Genomic DNA, 18951 nt, shown 5'->3' on the forward strand with positions numbered 1-18951 from the left:
TCCTGAGTACTTGATATTGTCCTTCATGTTTTCTGATTTAGTTGTTAGGTAGCAGTAAAATAATACTTTAACTTTTATATTTTCCTGATTATTAATGATGTTGAGTAACCCCTTTCCTATATTTACTTACTTTTTAGAGATTCCTTTTTGTGAGATATCTGTTAAGTATTTTGCGTATCCAAAATTGAGTTTTGTGACTTTTTCTTAATGATTTGTAGGCATTCTTTGCCTTATTTTGGAAATAAGTCTTTTGTTGGATATATGTATCACAGATACCTTTTCCTACCAGTTTACCTTCTCCATCTCTTAGTTAAGTCTTTTGCTCAACAAAAGTTCTTAATTTAGGCTGGGCACAGTGGCTGACACCTCTAATCCTGGCAGTCTGGGAGGACAAAGCAGGTGGATTGCCTGACATCACGAGTTCGAGACCAGCCAGAGCAAGACCTAGACAAGAGACACTAAAGACCTTTTAGAGACACTAAAAATAGCAAGAAGTTCTTAATTTTAATTAGAAAGCAGTTTAAAATTCTTTTCCTTTATGCTTAGTGCTTTTTATTTTCTTTTAGATCTTTTAAGTACCCACCAAATCATGGAGGTACTCCTTTACTTTATCTTTCAGAAGCCTTACTATTCATACTCATAGCTGTGTACATTAGTGCAATCAAGGGGTACAATGTGCTGGTTTCATATACAATCTGAAATATTCTCATCAAACTGTTCAACGTAGCCTTCAGGGCATTTTCTTAGTTATTGTATGTAGACATCTGTATTCTGCCTTTAGTAAGTTTCGCCTGTACCCATTCATTCTAAGATGCACTGTAGGTGTGGCCCCACCCATTGCCCTCCCTCCACCCTAACCTCCCCCCTCCCTTCCCTTTCCTTGGCCCTTTCCTCATAGTCTTGTGCTATAGTTGGGTTATAGCCTTCATGTGAAAGGTATAATTTAGCTTCATAGTAGGGCTGAGTACATTGGATACTTTTTCTTCCATTCCTGAGATACTTTGCTAAGAAGAGTATGTTCCAGCTCCATCCATGTAAACATGAAAGAGGTAAAGTCTCCATCTTTCTTTAAGGCTGCATAATATTCCATGGTATACATGTACCACAATTTGCTAGTCCATTTGTGGGTCGATGGGCACTTGGGCTTCTTCCATGACTTAGCAATTATGAATTGGGATGCAATAACATTCTGGTACAGATGTCTTTGTTATGTTGTGATTTGGGGTCTTCTGGGTATATACTTAGTAAAGGAATATAGGATCGAATGGCAGGTCTATTTTTAGGTCTCTAAGTATTCTCCAAACATCCTTCCAGAAGGAACGTATTAATGTGCATTCCCACCAGCAGTGTAGAAGTGTGCCCTTTTCTCCACATCCACGCCAACGTCTCTGGTTTTGGGATTTTGTTATGTGGGCTACTCTTACTGGGGTTAGGTGATATCTCAAAGTAGTTTTGATTTGCTTTTCTCTGATGATTAAGGATGATGAGCTTTTTTTCATGTGTTTGTAGATCATGCGTCTGTCTTCTTTAGAGAAGTTTCTCTTCAAGTCCCTTGCCCACCCTGAGATGGGATCACGTGTTCTTTTCTTGCTAATACGTTTGAGTTCTGTGTAGATTCTGGTTATTAGACCTTTATCGGAGGTATAACCTGCAAATATTTTCTCCCATTCTGAGGGCTGTCTATTCTAATGTTTTCACATTTGATTTGTACAAATGGTGTGAGATCAGGAAGTCAGGTTTACTTCTTTTCACTGTCTGGGTATATTTTGCATATTGACTTTGTATCCAGAGACACTGTTAAGTTTATTAAAGAATCTATAGATGCTTTGGATCTTGCTTTCTTGGCTTGTTGTACTGGTTAGGACTTCTGTTCCAAGGGGTCATCATAAGCATTTCTATTTTGTCCCTGATCTCACAGGATAGCTTTCAGTATTTATTGTTAAGTGTGGTATTTACTTACCATGTATAAATAGCATAGTGATTTTATAGATCTGTTAAACAGGGTAAGGATATCTTTCTATTCCTACATGACTAAATTTTTATCATGTGTTTTCTGCAGTAATTGATATCATTCTGTTTTTTTCCTCTTTTATTTCGTTGTTCGGTAAATTGCAGTAGTTGGTTTACAACCTTATAGTCCTGGAATAAACCCGTCTTGGTTGCCATGTAATAATACTGTCTGCACATACTCATATATGCATATATGTACACACATACATAAAATTGGATTAGATTTATTTTATCTAAGATTTTTGTATCTATGTTCATGAAAGAGATTGCTATGTAATTTTTCTTCTGATATTCTCATCGAATGTTGCTAGCAAGGTATAAAATATGTTGGATCATGGTTCTTTTCTAAAACATGTAGAAGATTTTAAGATTTGTTGTTATTTCTTTCTTCTTCTTTTTTTTTTTTTTTTTTTGTAGAGACAGAGTCTCACTTTATGGCCCTCCGTAGAGTGCCGTGGCCTCACACAGCTCACAGCAACCTCCAACTCCTGGGCTTAAACGATTCTCTTGCCTCAGCCTCCCGAGTAGCTGGGACTACAGGCACCCGCCACAATGCCCGGCTATTTTTTGGTTGCAGTTTTTGGCCAGGGCTGGGTTTGAACCCGCCACCCTCAGCATATGGGGCCGGCGCCCTACCGACTGAACCACAGGCGCCGCCCCTGTTATTTCTTTCTTAAATGTTTGGTGGATTTCTCTGGTGAAGCCATCTGAGCCTAGATTTTTACTTATAGTTGATTATCAATTACAGATTTAATTTCTTTATCAGACACAGGACTATTCAGATTTTCTAATTCTTTTTTGTGTCATTTCATCAAAATTTTCAAGGTTGGTAACATAAATATAACCTATTTTATTGCTGATAATGGAAATATGTGCCTTCTCTTCTTTTTGATTACTCTTAGGGGCTTATCAATTTTATTAGCTGGTTCAAAGATTTAACTTTTGGGTTTTGTTTTGTGTTCATTTTTATGTTTGTTCTTTATTTCATTGATTTCTGCTCCTATTTCTGTTTTTCTACTTAGGAGGTTTTAGTTTTGCTATTCTGTTTTAGCTTCTTACGAAAGCTTTAGCAGCTTGATTTTTTTTTTTTTTAAGCACCCTCCCCCATTTCTAACATATATATTTAAGTCTATAAATTTCCATTTAAGCACTGGTCTGTCCACATTTTATAAGATTTTATATTTATCCATTTTTAATGTAAAATTTGACTTTGGTGTATTTTGTTTTTTTATTCTAAAGACTTAAAAGTGGAGAGAGCATGGAGAGAATAAAAAAATCTTCTAGCAACATCTGGGAGCTTTTCTTCCAGCAACTTTGAACATAGCCATACCATAGGAAATAAGTATAGTTTTAAATGTTCAAGCTGGACACAGATTGTGAAAGGCTCTTTTCCTTGCATCTTTATATTTCACTAAATCTGATCATTATATTGTAGCAGATGCCTACTATGTTGCTGGGTATTGTTCTAAGTGCTTTACTTGTATAACTTATTTTGGTGCTCACAGCAACTACTATGATAAATGATCTCATTTTCATGATAGAAATTATCCATAGCTTATGCATGTTTTCCAAATTTATTATGAAATTTTATAAGAAATAAAAAAGAATCACATTAAAATATTGATACTAAAAGGAAAAATTACTTATAAGCTAGTTTTACTTTGAGCAATATAATAGCAAGAATGACAATGGGAAGTAATTTGCATACTTTCTTCCAGAGTTTTGGGGATATCAGAATAACCTATTAATAGTCCAGGCATATGTTCCAACATTGTGAATGGTAGGCAGAAAAACTCATTCCAGAGGAGATGTGCATATCTTGAACTAAGTTGCTGATTCATAGTGTCAAGCAGGGAAAGAAAACATAGTGAATATAATGCGAAATTATATAGACCAGTATTTCTCATCCCAGCCTTCCAAGTATTGGTCAGTTTCCTTCAGATTTTCATATTTCTAAGAATAAAGTTTCTTGTAATATTCATTAAGGATTTTTTGCATTTCTGAGGAGTCTGTTGTTATTTCATCTTTGTCATTTCTGATTGATGAAATTAGAGATTTTACTCTTTTTTTTCCTGGTTAGGTTAGCCAAAGGTTTATCTATTTTATTGACCTTTTCAAAAAACCAACTTTTGGATTTATTGATCTGTTGTATAATTCTTTGGTTTTGAATTTCATTTAATTCTGCTCTAATTTTGGTTATTTCTTTTCTTCTACTGGGTTTGGGGTTGGAATGTTCTTCCTTTTCCAGTTGCTTGAGATATCCCATTAAGTTTTTGACTTTCTCTCTTTCCATTGTCTTGAGGAAAGCTTGCAGTGCTATAAATTTCCCTCTTCCGACTGCCTTTGCGTTATCCCAGAGGCTCTGATATTTCATGTCTTCAGTGTCGTTTTGTTCCAAAAATTTGGCAGTTTCCTTCTTAATCTCATCTATGACCCAGCTATCATTCAGCATAAGGTTATTTAACTTCCATGTTTTTGTATGAGTATGCAGATTTCCTGTTGTTACTGAGTTCAACTTTTATTCTCTGGTGGTCCGAGAAGATGGAAGGAATAATTTCTATACCTTTAAATTTACTGAGGTTAGACTTGTGACCTAAGATGTGATCATTTTTGGAGTATGTTCCGTGGGCTGATGAGAAGTATGTGTGTTCAGTTTTGTTGGGATGAAATGTTCTGTAGATGTCTGCTAAATCCAAATGTTGTATTGTTAGGTTTAAATCTAAAATTTCTTTGCTTAGCTTCTTATCAAAGGATCTATCCAACACTCCCAAAGGAGTGTTGAAATCTCTGCTATTATGGAGCTGGAGGAAATCAAGTTGCTCATGTCTGTTAGAGTTTCTCTTATAAATTGAGGCGCATTCTGGTTGGGTGCATAAATATTCATAATTGAAATCTCATCATATTGAGTATTACCCTTAACCAAATATGAAGTGACCGGGCGGCGCCTGTGGCTCAGTGAGTAGGGCACCGGCTCCATATGCTGAGGGTGGCGGTTTCGGACCCAGCCCCTGCCAAACTGCAACAGAAAAATAGCTGAGCGTTGTGGCGGGCGCCTGTAGTCCCAGCTGCTCAGGAGGCTGAGGCAAGAGAATCGCGTAAGCCCAAGACTTAGAGGTTGCTGTGGAGCCGTGTGACGCCACGGCACTCTCCCCGAGGGCGGTACGGTGAGACTCTGTCTCTACAAAAAAAAAAAAAAAATATGAAGTGACCATTCTTGTGTCTGCAGATAAAATTGCAACACCTGCTTTTTTCTGATTTCCATTTGCCTAAAATATAGACGACCATCCTTTCACCCTAAGTCTATATTTATCTTTTACCATAAGATGTGACTCTTGTATGCAGCAAATATCTGGCCTGAGTTTTTGTATCCAGTCAGCCAACCTGTGCCTCTTTAGAGGACAGTTTAAGCCGTTCACATTAATGGAGAGTATTGATATGTCTGGTAAAATTTTGAGTATCAAGTTTTTTGAAAGTCCAGTGGACATTTTTAATCCTTTCACCACTGTGGAAGTTGGAGTTTGATCAAAAGTTTCTGAGTGAGTTTACTTTTGTGGTAGAGGATTGGGCTGGTCATTATGGAGGACAGGTCTGAGAATATTTTGAAGAGCTGGTTTGATTATGGCAAATTTCTTCAACATGCGAATGTCATTAAAGTGTTAATTTCTCCATCATAAATGAAACTCAGTTTAGCTGGATAGAGGATCCGGGTTGAAAGTTATTGTGTTTTAGGAGATTAAAAGTCAATAACTACTCTCTTCTGGCTTGAAAATTTTCAGCAGAGAGATATGCAGTCATTCGAATATTTTCCCCCTTGTAGGAAATGGTTTTCTTATGTCTGGCTATTCTCAGAATTTTCTCCTTCATATTAACTTTAGTGAAGTTAATTATGATATGGCTGGGGGATGTCTTATTCGGGTTGATTCGTTCTGGTGTTCTAAAACTATCTGCTATCTGAATTTCAGACTCTCTTGGCATGTCTGCAAAATTCTCTTTCATAATTTCATGGAGAAGAGCCTCTGTGCCTTGTGAATCCACATCATCGCTTTCAGGCATTCCAATAAGGTGGATAGTAGCCTTCTTTGAATTATCCCAGAGCTCTCTGAGAGAATGATCCGTTTTTTGCTCTCCATTTCTCTTCCTCTTTGAGAGTTTGGGAGCGTTCAAAAGCTTTGTCTTCAATGTCAGAAATCCTTTGGTCCTCCACTCTGTTACTGAGGGATTCTACTGTATTTTTCAGATCTTTGAGGGCTGCAAATTCTTGCTTCATTGTGTCAAAATCTTTGTTGATTTTGTCTTCAAATTCGTTGAATTCTTGAGACAACTTTTGAATTGTTCCTCAAATTTCTAATTCTAACTTTTGAATTGCTCCTTGAATTTCTAATTCCACCTTTTCCTCCATTCTATTGATCTTGTTTGCAATCCAAATTCTCAATTTGATTTCTGATATCTTGGCTGTCTGTGTATGAATGGGATCTTCAGTTACATCTACCATATCTTTCCTTGGGGGCGTTGATCTACTCTGGTTATTCATGTTAGCAGAGTTTTGGGGGACCTGCTTGGTGTGGTGGGGCTAAGTGGTTCTGTCTTGTTTTCAGCTGGTCTCTGTCTGACCCTAGTGAAACAATTACTCTGGGTTGAAGTCTCAGCTGTGGTGAAATACCAGCAATTAAGTCACCCCACCACCCACAGGCAACAATTGGGAAAGGAAAATCAAACCTTCCTACAACCACACACCCAGAGCACTCGGGCAATTGACTCAGTTCAAAAGGTCCAAATCAACTGTCTCAGTCAGTACCCGTCTCAGGTGGGAGAGTTTAAAAGGTCTTTGGCAACTAGATCGCAGGGGTCGGCTGATAACTCAAATATGACTTGCTCAGGTGCTTCATGAGGTCAGGAGGGCCCACCCAGCAAGTAGATTACTCTGGAAAGGTTGATGCCTCCTTCTCACCTTGCACCTCTGTCACACCCAGTCACTGATAACCCCGCAGGGCTGTGACCCAGTTGCCTCCACTGAGCAGATACTCCAGGGGTTTGCACCTGCCTGAATCACAAGGAAATCTACGTTTCCTCAGCCAGACCGCTGCTCTCTTCCACTATCCAGCAGGGGGAGGTGAGGCCTGACAACCTCAGGTGCTTGATGGAGGCTGGGCTGTTCACTCAGTTCCAGCCCCACCCCTGATTGATGTTACTGACAGAACAGAACAACTTTGCGGAATTTGTTTCTGTCCCAGCTAAATTCCCCTGCAGAAGAGAAGCTGTTTTGAATTCACAGAACCTGTGCCTCAGGCTCTGTCTTTGCTGCTGCAGGTTTGTATTCGCAGCCTGGTTAGCTGTCAGTTCTAGCCTCCTGCCCTCCTTTGTCTAGGCTCATGATCACTTGAGGGCCGGGTGCGTCTTAGGCTCAGTAAAGTGGTTCTCTGGGTCAGCCCCACCCTAGGAATCAGCCAGCACTGTGTGCATTTTCTAGTCCCTGCGCTCCACACAGGTCGGTACCGCCTCAGGCAAACTCTTTACTCGTGGGGTCTGCGTTTTTGTCCCAGATCTGTTCCACCAGTGGTTGCCACCTGAAAAGATGCCCAGCTCCTCTGTTTGCCCAGAGAGACGGGGTGTGACTCTGTAATATCCAGGGGTGAGCCCTATTGTTGCCAAAAACAGCTGCTGCTCTGCGCCTTGGGGCACCGCTGCTCCGGTGTGGTTCCCTCTCAGCTGACTATCCTCTCCTCACTCCCATGCCACAGAATCAGCACACCTCTCAGGAAAACACCCAAGAATCTGGACTCCTGGGGGACAGTCCTCCAGACCTCAGAGAGAGAGTGGAGGGGAGTGCTGGGAGCTCAAATTGCAGGTAGACAATATATACAGTTTTATGCCTGGCAGGAGAGCACCATGGCACCCTAGTAGGGGAAGTAGGTCCAATTTTTAGTGGGTCTCTCCCGTGGAGTATAATGGGAGGGAGGACTTTTGAACTCTGCTCATTTGTTTGTGGGGTACTCCAAGCCGTTCTCATGAGGGAAGGGACTCCCATCCTCTTGGTGATGGATTTTGTACCTTTTGTTTGTATCCTTGGGCTCGCAGTTCGCCTTAGCAGGGTTGATGTGCGTTCTTCAAACTTCTCTCTTGGCGCAGCTCTGATCCTCCAGGTTACTTGCTAAATTTCTGTACTTTAAGTCTCCTTCTGGACGGGAGCCTCTGTGGAAAGCTGGCTTCAGTCCGAAATAGCTTTTCAACTGATAAATTCTTGAAAAGATTAAAGCAATAGCATCAAATTTCCAAGATGTTAAGAAGCTATAATTAATTTGGATGTATCTTGTAACATCTGTATTTAATAACAGGGAAAAGGTCAACACTGTGTATTTGTCGTTTTGCTTAGGCATTGTGTGAGAAAACCAATATTTATAGACTCTGTTGACTCAGGTAGTTTTCCGAAGTGTGTATATGTCTTTGTGGTGTGTGCCTTTTACCTGAGACGATAAAATTAAGATAATAACTGAAAAAGTAGGCATTTTTGCTCTTTAAAATAGATCTCAGGGCGGACACCCAAATACGTATTTAATATGTAACTTGAGGTTATTGTATTCTATCAGGAAAAAGTTTTTATCTCTCTACTTCTTTTCTATAATGCTGTTCTGGGTTTGTTTGGAGGTTTTTTTTGTTTGTTTTTTATTGTTTTGTGTTGTTTTTTTTTTTAACTTACTCGAGTAAATATTTAGCTCTCATTTTGTATGTACTTGAAGTCCCATTTCACACCTTTTAATCCATAGGGATTTATTCTCCTATCAATTTCCTAATTATTATATTCTACCTACAAACATCAAAAAGTATCCATAATGTATTGATAAATGCAGAAAACAAGAGACAGTACAAAGCATCCCATTTTAAAGATCCACAATTTGGGGCTGGGCATGGTGGCTCACACTTGTAATCCTAGCACTCCAGGAGGCCAAGGCAAGTAGATTGCCTGAGTCCATGGTTGGAGACCAACCCGAGCCAGTGTGAGACCCTGTCTCTAAATATAGCCTAGTGTGGTGGTGGGGTCTATAGTCCCAGTCCTAAGTCTACTTGGGAGACTGAGGCAAGAGGATCGTTTGAGCCCAGGATTTTGAAGTGTGTCACCACCATACTCTACCAAGGGCAACAAAGTAAGACTGTGTCTCAAAAAGAGAAAAGGGAAAAAAAAAAAAAAAAAAAAAAACGAAAGAAAGTAATGGAAGTCTCACTCTGTCACCTAGGTCAGAGTGTAGTGGTGTGATCATAGCTTACTGGTAACCTCAGACAGGATGAAGTGATCATTCGGCCTCAGCCTCTCAAGCAGCTGAGACTACAGGTGCATGTTACCATGCCTGGCTCATTACTAATATTTTGTAGAAAGGGCATCTCCTGTGTTGCCCATGCTGATTATAAACTCCTATCCTCAAGCGATCCTCCTACCTCATCCTGTGAAAGTCTGGAGCCTACAGTCACATGGCACTACACCAGGCTAATTTCTTCTAATTTTTGTAGAGACAGGGTCTCTTCCCTTTTGCTCAAGCTGGTCTTGAACTCTTGACTTTGAGCAGTCCTGTCTTGGCCTCCCAGAGTGCTAGGATTACAGGGGTGAGCCACCACACCTAGCCTAAAATTTTTTAATGATTGTTAATTTGTAGGACTGGAACCGAAGTTCCAAGATGGAAGATTTTACTTTGTGTACTTTTGTACAGTTTGAAAATTTTGCCATGTACATACATTATTTTTTTGTACAGGTTGACAGTTTTATTTTAGTTGTAACATTGTACATATGTTTGAATTTTTTATTATAAAAGCTACACCAATAAATTTTTAACTATGACTTACCTTTGAAATTGGTTTTACAGTAGAATAAAAAGGGTAATAAGTATATCAGCACACCAAATATCTCTAATTTTTAAAATTGAGATATAATTCACATTTCGTAAAAGGGTTATAGAATTCATTGGTTTTTAGTATATACACAAGTTGTGCGACTATCACCAGTATTGAAACATTTCCAAAACATTGTTCTCAATACACTCCCCCCCACCCCCAAATTAAACCCGTACCAGTTAGCAGTCATTGCTCCTATTCCTCTGTTCCCCCAGCCCCTGGCAACTACTATTGTGACATGTATAAGCACTTCATTTATTTTTTTTAATTTTCAGATTAATATAAGGGTACATATAATTAGATTACATTGTTTGCATCTGTTTGGTAAAGTCCAAATTGTAGTTGAGCTCTTTACCCAGGTACTTTATTTCTTATTGTGTGTTTGAGTTATATTCTACCCTGTGGCTTTTTCTCCATTCATTAGTTGATATTTGGGTTGTTTTTACTTTTTTGGCTATATACCACTTGTTAACATTTAAGTGTGTAAGAAAAAACCTGAATTTTTTTAAGGAGGGGGAGTGATTCAATGCTTTTTATCAAAACCATTTTGTAAAACTTCATTAACAAGAGGTTATGAAGTTTTGAAATGTCCACTGTATATGGTTTCATTAAAAGTACAAAAATGTTTGTATTTTAGATAACGTTCAGTCAGCCAGGCCTAGATATTCAGACCAGAAGTATGGAATATGTACAGCGGCAAATGTCCAAGGAATGTGGAAGCCTCAAGTCCCAAAATAGGGTGAGTAATTTAGTTTATCTTCTGATATGTATATTACTAATTGGTATATAACATGTAGGGGAAATTTTTTAGTCCTTCTAAAGCTCCATATATTTTAATTATACTAGAACATTTTTATTCACAAATTTTTGTAAAAATGCTTATAAACCCCACTACTGAAACTCCATCCAAAGTTGTCATTTCAATCTGAGGGATTACACAGCTTTCTCAGCACATAGAAACTAAAGAAAATATATACTACATTGTTACTTTAAAGGACTGCATTCATCATTCCGCCTTTAGCCCAGACCCAGAATGCTTTTATATCCAATTTCAAATGTTCGGGGGTTTGGGACATCGGAAGAAGTTTGCCCCCAACTTGGGTGCTTACTTACAGTCTAGTCACTATGTCTAGTGACTCGATCTAGGAGATACAAATAGGTCTACTAGGAGCTCACCTTTACGGTAATGGAAAGTTTTTAAAGAATTTTATTCTTTGGCCTCACAGAAGGGTTAAAGAGAAAGGGATAAGGGAAGTGAGAGGTAGGTCATTTTTCAGAGACTTTCTGTATAGCCAAATCTGTATTAATTTGCTAGGGTCACCATAACAAAGTACCACAGATTGGATGGCTAGAACAAATTTATTTTTCTCACAGTTCTGGAGGCTGGAAGTGCAAGATCCAAGGTATTGGCAGATTGAGTTTCTTCTAGGGCCTCTCTCCTTGGCATAGAGATAGCCAGCTTCTCACTGAGTCTTCACATTGTTTTTCCTTTGCATGTACTTCCCTGATATCTCTCCATGTCCACATTTCTTCCTATAAGGACACAAGTCATACTGGATGAAAGTCTACCCTAAGGGCCACATTTTAACTTAGTTACTCTGTTAGGGCCCTATTTCCAAATACAGTCCACTTTCTGAGGTGTACTGGGAGTAAGGGCCTCAACATGTGAATATGAAGAGGACATGATTTAGCCCATAACATTCTGCCTTCTGGCCCCCAAATTCTGCCTTTTTCCCATGCAGAATACATTCACTTTCTTTCTTTCTTTTTTTTTGAGACAGTCTTACTATGTCACCCTAGGTAGAGTGCCATGGTGTCATAGCTCACAACAAGCTCAAACTCTTGGACTTAAGTGATTCTGTTGCCTCAGCCTCCCAAGTAGCTGTGACTACAGGTGCCCACCACAACTCCCAGCTATAATACATTCACTTTCATCCCAGCAGCCCCCAAGTCTTACCCTACTCCATCATTGACTAATTCCCAAAACTCACCTAAATATTATCTCTCAAAATCAGGTGTGGGTGGGACTTGAGGTATGGTTCAACTTAAAACAAAATTTCCTCTACAGCTGTGAACCTCTGGGAGCAGACAAGTTATTGGTTACAAAATGCAATGTTAGGAAATGCATCCGAAAGTGAGAAGTTGAAATGAAGAAAGGTGTCAAGGGGTGCTAAGCAATCTTAAAACCTACCGAAGAAAATTCCATTAGATTTTTTTTAAAGGCTTTCTAAAAAGTGGTTAGGACTTTTTAAGATTTTAGGATTACAAATAATCCTCTTCGGCTTAATGCTCTAGCCCACTGAAATTGAAGAGTTGGTTCCACCCTTTGAACTGAGGGGGAGACAACCTACCTTCAGGTCATTCTTCCCTTTTTCTGCAGAATAACGTGGTTCATACCACATAGTTCCCGTATCCCATCCTGTAGAATTCGAGAAGTCTGATTGCCTTCCTTGATTTTGTCCTACCCCTGACTCTTTCAGTCCAAGTGGCAGCATTTCACTTGATCCTATAAACAAACACTTTGGCTATACCCAAAGTGTTCTCTCTAGAACATGCTTTCTCATTATTTTTGCAGTATGTATATACTCAGAATTTTCCACATCTTCAAGTCTATTTCCTTTTTGCTTAACAATATCTTCACTTTTCTCTCTCTTAATGTTTACTGTAGGCAGTAAGAAAAAGTAGGCTCCACTTTCAATACTTTACTTGAAAATCTCTGCTAAATGTCCAACTGAGTTCATCACTCACAATTTCTACCTTTCAAAAAACACTAGAACACAGCTCTACCATGTTCTTTGTAGTTACTTAATAACAAGGGTCACCTTTTTTCAAGTGTCAATAAATGTTCCTTATTTCTGTCTGAGACATAAGCACCTTTAGAGTCCATATATCTACCAACAGTCTCATCAAGGCTCATTCCTACATGTTTATCACAACACTCTCAGCCTCTACTCATTACCCAGTTCTTAAGCCACTTCCACATTTTTAGACATTTGTTATGGTGGTACCTCATTTCTTGGCAACAAAAATCTGTATTTGTCAAGGTTCTCCAGAGAAACAGAACCAACAGCATGTATAGATAGATAAGATAGATTAGATAGATAGGGTTTTATTTTAAGGAATTGGCTCTTGGTGATAGTAGAGCTACAAATCCCAGATCTGCAGCAGTGTGGAATGTCATGTCAGGCTGGAGACCTAGGAAAGAGTTATAGTAAGAGTCCAAATACAGCCTGTCAGCAGAACTCCTTACTAGGGGAAGACCATTCTTTACTCATATTTGGATGAGGTCCACTCATAACCACAGAAGGTACTGTGCTTCGCCCATAGTCCGCCAATTAAAATGTTGAGCTCATGCAAAAAAACGCATCACAGAAACATCCAAAATAACGTTTGAACAAATCTCTGGGTACTGCGGCCCAGCCCACCAAAGTGACGCATAAAATTAACCATTATTGTCTTTACTGCAGTTTTCATTTCTTTTCTTTTTAGGTCCCTTTGAAATCAATCAGACATGTCAGCTTTCAAGATGAGGATGAGATTGTCAGAATAAACCCTCGAGATATCTTAATACGTCGTTATGCAGACTACAGACATCCTGACATGTGGAAGAATGAGTTGGAGAGAGATGATTCTGACTCTAATATTCACTTTCCTAAGCCAGACAGTAAAAAATCAGACTATCTGTACTCTTGTGGGGATGAGACTAAGTTAAGCTCACTCAAAGACTCTGTGGTATTTAAGGCACAGCCTTCTTCATTAAAATTTAAGAAGTCAAAACGAAGAAAAGAGGATGGTGAACGTTCTCGCTGCGTATACTGCCAGGAGAGGTTTAATCATGAAGAAAATGGCAGGGGAAAATGTCAAGATGCTCCAGACCCTATTAAAAGATGCATATATCAAGTTAGTTGCATGCTCTGTGCAGAGAGTATGTTGTATCATTGTATGTCAGACTCAGAGGGAGATTTTTCTGACCCCTGTTCATGTGACACTAGCGATGACAAGTTCTGCTTACGATGGTTAGCCCTGGTAGCTTTGTCTTTCATTGTACCATGTATGTGCTGCTACGTCCCTTTGAGAATGTGCCATCGCTGTGGTGAGGCGTGTGGTTGCTGTGGTGGGAAACATAAAGCTGCTGGATGAAGTGATCCAGTGCCAAAATGAGCTTAAAATCTTTGTTTCCAGGAATTAGCTAACTTGGATTTGGCAAGCAATATGGAATCTTGCCTGATATCATTGGGGCCACACGTGGAGGAAGCAGAATTCGTCAGTTCTTGGCATTTCACAAATGCTAGCCATGCCTAGCTTTTTCCCTTGAGTGCATGGCATGTTTTGTTACAGGTTGTAGTATTTGCAGAAGGAAACCGTTTCTGGTTATTGGCTATTAAAAGTCAGCATAAAATATCCAACTAAAAGGGATTAATTTTTGACATTTTTGTATATTTATGCATTAGGTGATGGGACTTTTAAAGGTTTGAATTTATTAGAACATGAACTAAAAAGTGCACTAGGGAACAGTTGATTTCAATCTAAGAAAAGTTAACACTTGGGAATTATAAGTAAAACAAGTGCAACTAATCATTTATTAGTTGTTTTTTGAAAGCAGTTTTATGTATAAATAACAAATGTTTATATTTAACTAAATGTAAGGTACGAATTATTACATATTAAACTTTTCTTCCCCTTCCTAGTTATGTATCTACTGTCACATTCCATATATTTTGAATATTTAACTCATCTTGTTAACGTTTTTATTCTATGTGAATGATTTGATATTTTCATCCTCATTTCTCTTTGGCTACAATTTATATTGAGTTATATCTGTACATTCTGGTAATCTAAAATCTTTAAAAATATTCTAATAGCCTTGAGTGACCAACTTTTTTTAAAGCACAGTTGTAATTGTCTAATGTTCTGATGGGAACGTATCACTTATTTTTATATAAAAAGAGACTGAGTAAACATAGAAAAAAAGTGAGGTTTTTTTTAGTTGTTTTGTTTTTTTGTGGTATTCCACCAGCAAGTTGTTTTCTTTCAGAGTTTCCTCCTTTAAAAAATAATACTGCATTTACAAATGTTTTACAAGGCAAAAAAGTGTAACTGGATCGTTATTGTAAAAGTTTCTTCATGAGATCTCCATTTATCATTCTGCTAAGCCAGAATATGTTCAGCTGTGTTACTAATTTTTTAGCTCAATCCTCAGTGCTTATTATTTACATAACAATGATAACTTCTCAGTTGCATTTTATTTTTATTTAAAATGGCCAAAAGCAAAATTATGTTATGTTAAAATGTGTGCTAAACTATCCCAAGAAAGTATTTAATCCAACATTGTGAATGAAATATCTTGTACATATAAATTTATTTCTTTTGCAGAGCATTATATTACTGGATGTGTTTCACAAAGAAGCTGAGAAAATGTTCCAACAAACTGTTCAAGTATCTTGAGGTCACATTTTTTTAAATGTTATATTAAAACTCTAACCAAGGAAAGGGTTCTTTAAGAACATTCTCTCAGAGGGATAAAGTTGAGAAGTGTGCCTTTTTTTTTAAATGGCTTGAAGTTGAAGTTTCACAGGTGATAAAAATTAAAATCACACTACCATTCGAAGCTCATTTTCTATGCAGGTTTTTAAATGTCATTTATGTATCATTCTTTTTATATATCACACTTAAGCTTGTGTTACCTTTCTTCTTTTGCCCAGATCAAACTGAACAATGTATATAACACTATCTGTCTGTAAAATACTTTTTTTTTTTTAAAGAAAACATTTATATTTATATGACAGCTTGAACTGACAACATTGTATATATAGGTCATCTTGAAGTATTATTTCACATTGAAAAGAAGAAAAATATATTGATAACTATAGATGTTATGAAGAGGAGGGCATTTCTAGTTTTGTACTAAAAATCAATTGGATGAACTAAATCCAAAACATGACACTGTAGCAGCAATTTGAAGTCTTATTTTTACTGTTTGTATATTTGAATGCTGCTACTCCAGATGATCTTCATCCCTGAAGTTTTCAGCTAAACTTGGTTTCCTAGAATAGACTGTTAACTTTCAAAATTACTTTCTATTGGTGAAATGGAAATACTCGTTTCCTTGTGAATGAATTTTCATATTTGTAAGTGCTGAGTTTATAATTCAGGTTTGAGCAAGGTGTGAATAACTGAAGAAAATAACTTGCTGGCTAAATAGGAAAATGCTGTGGAAGTGAACTGTGTATATACTTCTGGGAAGAACAAATTTAATCATTTCTTCTGTTAAGCACTAATCAGTTTAGTGCAACTCCTGGTTCTGTACTGTATTTTATATGCAACATATGCTTTAATATTTTAATGTTTGTGCATTAATATTTTCAATTTGTTTAACCACTTTGCTGCTAAGATTTTGCCGTCCCATTCCCATTTTTTCCTTTATGATTTTAAATAAGTTTCTTCATTAAAAACTATGGTGATGAAATGGTTTTTATTTCACCTTGGATCTTTATAGTTAAAACAACCACTTTCCAAATCAGTCTAGAAGACTAACTAATGATATACTGTTTTCTGAATTCCTGTGTGGAAATTTTCTCTTGAATGAATTAGAATTCCTATGTGAAAATAAATGGGTAGTTTAAATCTCTGATTTTTAAACCTGTACAGGTACATTCAGGAACATTTTCTCATTCTCTTTACAAATTGGGGGCTGCCTGCCCAATTGGCTTTTCCTCCAAAACTTTTGTTTTTAATCAACAAAACTGCTTAAGTAACAGTAAATGTTGAAGGTGAAATCTTCTAGATAGCGTAACAACAAAAACTTTGGTCTGATGAGCTTGTTTTGTTCAGAGTTGATAATTATTCAATGGTATTTTGTCCTGGCTGGAAAAGGGGAATTATTTGGTTTCTGAAGAAATATGCGATGTGGAGCTTCAGCACCACCTACTGGATGCTTTCCAGACCGGAGACTGAGTTGGCAATAGAGATCTGACAGGGATCTTCACTACCACTAAAGGGCTCTTTGGTGGCCTCCTCCTACCAGGGAAACCAGGAGTAAGGAGATATCTCAAAGGGTAAAGTGATTCTTTTCTTTAATGTGCCTTGTTGGCTCACTGAAATATTTTAAGCACTTTTTTCTTACATATCCTGTTTTAAAATATTTATTGATATTTGGGACTGGTAGTCAAATTTAATGGCTGTGCTGAGACATTTATAGAACCAATTCCTTTAACTCTCAAAAGCCATTACCAAAACGATACTCTTATTTTTTCCTCCCATTGCCAGTCTGGAGAATTTTTTTAAAACATCCCATAAATACCTGTATTTCATTTTGAATTTTACAAAGTATGTGTGAATGTTTGAGATAAAGATGGGGCAGGGGGTAAAATTTAAAGGAAAGACTCGAAACTACCTATTTTCATTGGCTATTCTACAGTGCCTAAGATGAGCTTTTGAAGTAATACAAATGCACTTTGAATTCATGTGTATAATGCCATCTGATATCTTGGGTAAGTCTGGCTTTTTCTTTTTCCTCTCCCTTTCTCTCTTAATTGAATGGCACAAGATGTTTCTTAATTAATATCCACGTAGGTCTCCAGAGTACAGGAAACATGCACTACTAGATGGACAATGTAAAGAATTTTAAGGATATTTCTTTTGTTGAAATTTACTTGCGTTTTTGTGATTACACCTGGAAATGTGTATTTAAGATTGGGGTTTTCTTGTTGCCGTTTGGGGCTGGGTTTGAACCCACCACCCTTGGTATATGGGGCCAGCGCCCTACTCACTGAGCCACAGGCACCGCCCTAAGATTGGGCTTTTAATGGTAGCCCAAAGGTGCATTAAGCAAATGTAGCATTTTTCTACATAAAACTTAGAAAAACTTTAATTACCTGAGAACACAGGTTCTTCACTAAATATTACACTAATTCTTGATTTGACCTCTATGATCACATTTCTAAGTATAAAAGAAAGCACTAGAAACTTGGATTATTCTTGCACTAAAAAATTAGGTTACAAATCATGATAATAATAGCACTATAAGGTGTTTCACAAACATTTAAAAAAAGAATTTTTTATGAAAAGAAATAACAACCTGAGGTGATTAATATAAACCAAACCAAAAAGGGCTTTACGGTAGTAAGGTACTGTTTGCCTAGCAGCCAGGTGGTTATAAAACTTTCATATGCTTTGGTACACTGATAAATGTTAGCCATTGTTCCTGAAAGCTTCTTGAATTGCATAAATTGTTAGTTTGCAGTTTTTCAAGGATAATCTAGTTGAAAAGCTTTGTATTAAAAATACACAGAGATTTTTGTGAACATTTCCAGTGTGTAGTGTCATTCGCTTTCTATTCTTGATCTCAAAAGTGCCTCACTTGTATATTACTTCCATTAAAAGCTTGACTGCATTCTTTCTAATAAGCAATGAAAAATTGTTTAACTCATGTCATAATGTATCTCCTCAGATATAGTTAAGTAGCTTGATAGTTTTGAGTATATCATGTAAATATGCATATATAAATTTGTAACCATTTTTGTTACATCATACCCATGTAATTGGACTTAACATGATATTATAAGAATTTGTTTTAATGGTTCTTCCCCATGGAATTACTGATTAAACCAATCATGAAATATAAAAGGACTTCTTCTTACTCTTCTAGAGCATATCAAGTTATTACGTAAGAAATACTGAAGGATATAGTAAAATACTGATGCTTTTGATCATACTTTTTCCATTCTTTGAAAGTATATTTTTAACTGCAAGTTTATATATAGTTCGTCTTAATGACTTATTCCTCCTTTATTGTATTCAGGGTTTTTTTAGTCTGTTACTTAATACATTGTATTTATTGGTTTAGTAACATGTTGCCACTAAGTTTGGATTAAACACTTTAATCTGTGGCAAATGCTTAACCCAACACTAGTACTGATTTTTTTTCTATTCTAGTCAGTTTTAAAATTTCACTTAACTTGGAATATCAACAGAAGTAATCTAAAGGGAAAATATTAGGACAGTATTCTAATAAAAATTCAGAGTGTATCTCAATCTCAAGTAACTTGGATTATTACTACATTA

The 18951-nt window shown here is 37.2% G+C and overlaps 1 protein-coding gene across 3 annotated transcripts in view; it reads left to right on the forward strand.

Moving 5' to 3' along the window:
- The window catches only part of SPRED1 (sprouty related EVH1 domain containing 1), a 158237-nt gene extending 140042 nt beyond the window's left edge, over positions 1-18195 (forward strand). For all 3 annotated transcript variants that reach the window (XM_053594525.1, XM_053594524.1, XM_053594526.1), the window contains exons 6-7: positions 10526-10627; positions 13378-18195. In XM_053594525.1, coding sequence (XP_053450500.1) covers positions 10526-10627; positions 13378-14028 — 753 coding nt within the window. In that variant the 3' untranslated portion in view covers positions 14029-18195. The remainder of the gene's footprint in view (positions 1-10525; positions 10628-13377) is intronic.
- Positions 18196-18951: the final 756 nt, after the last annotated feature.

This window comes from Nycticebus coucang, chromosome 6 (assembly GCF_027406575.1).
Source record: "Nycticebus coucang isolate mNycCou1 chromosome 6, mNycCou1.pri, whole genome shotgun sequence".
Taxonomy (NCBI): domain Eukaryota; kingdom Metazoa; phylum Chordata; class Mammalia; order Primates; family Lorisidae; genus Nycticebus; species Nycticebus coucang.